Source organism: Vidua chalybeata, chromosome 11 (assembly GCF_026979565.1).
Source record: "Vidua chalybeata isolate OUT-0048 chromosome 11, bVidCha1 merged haplotype, whole genome shotgun sequence".
Classification (NCBI taxonomy): domain Eukaryota; kingdom Metazoa; phylum Chordata; class Aves; order Passeriformes; family Viduidae; genus Vidua; species Vidua chalybeata.
The window spans coordinates 12,296,977-12,300,894 of NC_071540.1; the positions used below are offsets into that span (position 1 = coordinate 12,296,977).

General features: G+C 36.8%; 1 protein-coding gene across 1 annotated transcript; it reads right to left on the reverse strand.

Moving 5' to 3' along the window:
- Window positions 1-1,133: 1,133 nt before the first annotated feature.
- Window positions 1,134-3,496, reverse strand: LOC128793853 (leukotriene B4 receptor 1-like). Its single transcript, XM_053953274.1, has one exon. It carries the CDS (start codon window positions 3,494-3,496, stop codon window positions 2,486-2,488), a length of 1,011 nt encoding a protein of 336 aa, XP_053809249.1. The 3' UTR covers window positions 1,134-2,485.
- Window positions 3,497-3,918: the final 422 nt, after the last annotated feature.

Below are 3,918 nucleotides of genomic sequence, written 5' to 3' on the forward strand. Positions count from 1 at the left end.
CTCAAATCACACGAAGCCTCTATTTTCCCAGGAGAATCTGAGTGTGTCTGGAGTTACTAGGAGGTCACTATTTTGATCTAACCTGAACAACAGATAGATATGTGCTAGCACTAATGAAGGGCAAAATCTGGCTGCATTGCTAGGCCTGATGTATACCTGCTCAAGGAAGCAGCAGACAACCAAGTCATCTGCTTGTTTTTTTAGGTGGACTCTTATGGTCCCCATTACATGACTGCTGTGCTGACAAAAAAATTAAATCAGTGAGGATTTTTACTGTGCATACCAACCGCAAGAATTAACTCTATTAACTCTAAATAAAAATGCAATTAGTTAACGCTGCTGTTTTAATATGTTCTAATGCTTCTCAAACAGCCTTCAAAAGAAACAGTTCTTAGAGATGACTGTATACTGGACATAGAACCAAGACCATTAATGAGAAATTAAGAGGGAGAGCTCTAGCTCCTTGATAGATCTCCTGATGTACAAGGACTTCAGTACTGTGAGTAAGAAGCAGTGGAGAAAATGTGAAAAATGAATATTGAGGCAGAAAATTCAGGCACAGACTGATAGAAAGGACAATACTGGTCAGGCAGCTTGTACTAAAGTTTGCCTGAACTAAAGTTTCACGCTGTGAGTTGTGAAATGCTTGACTCTTTGTGGCCTAGAAGTTCAGTTGCAGCGCTCATGTGCTCATGAGATAGTAAATCTCCTGGTCTGTTCTGTGTTGTTGAATAGTGAGTGATTCCTATCTCAAGAACATATTGGGAAATAGAGCTTCACTTTTTTATGAGTAGATAACTGAAACTGCTGCTTTTTTTGTGAGATAATGTCACATTGCTCTATGGAATGTCCTATAGCAATTAAAAGCCATTAGAGTGGTAGGTAAGGGATGGGGTCAAGTCTAAAGGGTTTCATCTCTTCCTTACTTTTTGCTGCAAACAAGACCTTGCTAAAGTTTGCTTTAATTTCAGTGAAGGAGTCCTGTTGAAGGAAAACCCTCTGTGCTGTGGACTTCTGTCCTATTCAGGAGAAAAAATACTTTTTGATAAGAAGCAGGAATAACAAATACATATGCAAAGTTTAGAGAAATATTCTTCCATCAACAGCTAAGGATTTTACTTCCCCATGTTTATTTCAGTTTACAAGCTAAATTAATGCAACTCAAATATCCTTCACTTCAAAATTCAAAATTATTCAAAATTTCAAAAATTAATGTCTGGTTAGTATTTGTAATTTCTTTGTAAAGATGAGGAAGGTAACTATTTAGCAGCTGTCCAGAACAAGGAATACGAAATTACAATATGCTTCGTAGTCAGTAGTTATCTTGATCTTATTACAAATTATTGACTTAAAAATTTACAAAGCAAGTGTAAAAAATGTTAAGCACAATTGAAATAAATAAAACTTCAAAAGCAAACACTTGATGCCATGCAATTTTTCACAGTGAGTTTACACACATTCACAGAACTAAAGCCCTTGCAAACACTAATTTTATTGGTTTCCTATGGCAAAGACCACTATTCTATAAGAGAAGAAGAAATATAACTCTTTTATTTGCAAGTTGAAGGTCTTCTGATATGAGACACTTTGTACTACTACCATAATTTTCTTACACATAAAAATAATAGGAAGGATGTCTCCTTCCTCCTCACCTGAGCCTGATCCAATTCTTCCACAATTTAATAGATATCTTGGAAGCTAAACTTCTTTGAATGAAAATTTTTGAGGATACTCAAAGTACATACATTTAATACATCAAATTGCCACTGAAGTATGCAATGTGTTTGCCATCAGATATAGCATGCAGTCTGCAGTGATGTTTGCCATACCACACAGTTCTCATAAACCATGTTTGACTTGTTCAAACCTACTACCCCAAGATAAAGCAGTAAATGAGCTTGACTATGTAAACAACCCTTATTACTTTCAAACCTAAATATAGTAATGAATAAAAAATAGCTTTGATTTTTCTATCAACCCAGAAGAGTTTTATGTCATTAGTACACTTTAAAATCATTCTTAGCCTTATAAAGAATTTAACTTCTTAAAACTTTAGATTGTATAAGGATTTTTGAACATGTAATGATTTTTTTCTGAAAAAAAATTTAGTTTCATTTGTTTCAAGCTTTCAAAGTCTCTCTTTTCCACATGCAGTCCTTTTCTGTTTTCTGCAGACAGACTTTCTAGAAATCAGAAATAATTTTAATGGAAAGTAACAATGCTGTATTCCTCACAATTTTAGCTTTTAGCTACCTTGCTGAGGTTCTCAGCAACAGGGAAATAGTGCTCATTTCATGATGTGAATATTAACTTATGAACTGAACAAGGTTGTTAATGCTAATTCTTATAAAACACACAAGAAAAAAAAATCCAAAAAGCTTTTCTTTCTCTATAGCTTTCCCTGGATTGCTCAGTAAATGAAACTGAGAGAATGAGGAGAAAGGACTGCTGAAGGAATGACACAAATTATTCACTGAGTTCCTGGTTAGAGATTTTCTGTGCCTACCAAAGGATCTTCATGTTTAGCTACAACCAGACTTCTTTTCTTGTCTTCCTCTGTTACAGTCTGACTGATCTGTTCAAATAGCTTTGACATCTTGGCAAACCTCAGGTGGTTCTGAAACCTTCGCGCAGCAAAAGCATAAAGCAGAGGGTTAATACAGCTACTGATGAATACAAGTGCTCCAGAGATGTACACTCCTTTGTCTACAATTTCTTCCAGTGCCAAAGACATCTCCTCATTAGAGAGTTCTATTTCAATTGAAATGATATCCAGGATGTTAAAGATGTGGTGAGGGAACCAGCACAGAATGAATGCCACCACGATGCTGGCAATGAGACGCTCCGATCGCTGCTTGGATCGGTAAGTCATTCTGCTTATTCTTCTTGCAACACACACATAACAAGTGCAAATAATTAAGAAAGGGATTACAAAACCTGCAAGGGTCTCCAGCAGAAGATATGACACTTTCTGTCTATTAGAAGAGTAGTTGCGACACGTGCATAGAAGTCGACCGTTCATTTCTTCTGTCTCTTGAAATGGAATGACAGAAATGCCAAAGGCAATAGACAGGAACCAAACGAGGAACACAATCAAAGAAATTTTTTCTTTTCTTCTGTATGTTTGAATAGTGAATGGGTAAAATACAGCCAGTAGCCGCTCCAAGCTGAGTGCTGTAATCAGAAATATACTGGCATACATGCTGCAGTAAATAATGAAAACCAGTATTTTGCAGAAGATGACTCCAAAAACCCATGAGTCAGCAAAAGAGTAAATCCAGATTGGTAAAGTGATCAGTACAAGGACATCAGCAACGGCCAGGTTCAAGATCAGCAGGACTGAAAGAGAGAGTTGCTTCATTTTTGTACAAACAGTCCAGATGACAATGCAGTTTCCAGGGGTGCCAATTATAAATGACAAGCCCAGTATTATGCAGACTACTGACCTCACAATATTCCATGTTGAGTTGCCACTGCTTTCCTCACCTTGACTCATTCTGGAAATTCTTTTGTTCTTGGTTGCTCTGTGCTCTGCTTTTATTCTGCAGGTATTGGTGAACTACTTGAAAGTTCTCCTCTAACTGATGTTCTGAAGGCTAAGCAGACTGTGAGCTCACATCCTCATGCTCAGTCCTACAGATTTCTGACCACATATGGCAGTTCCTGTTGTTTAGGAGGATGGGTATTTTTGCATACACAGCAAAAGTAAAAATACAATGCAGGACCTGACTTTGCTGCTTACATGCATTGTGCTTCAGTAAATTTTACAGCATGTTGGTGGTCTTTCTAAAGTGTCCCTATTTAAAGAAATGTGCTACTGTTTTGGTGTTACTGATCTAATCAACAGCTCTGAGGAGAAAGAAATCCTTTTTATGCTATTCTATTCTTCCTCCTTTGAATAACTCTGCACTTTATAAA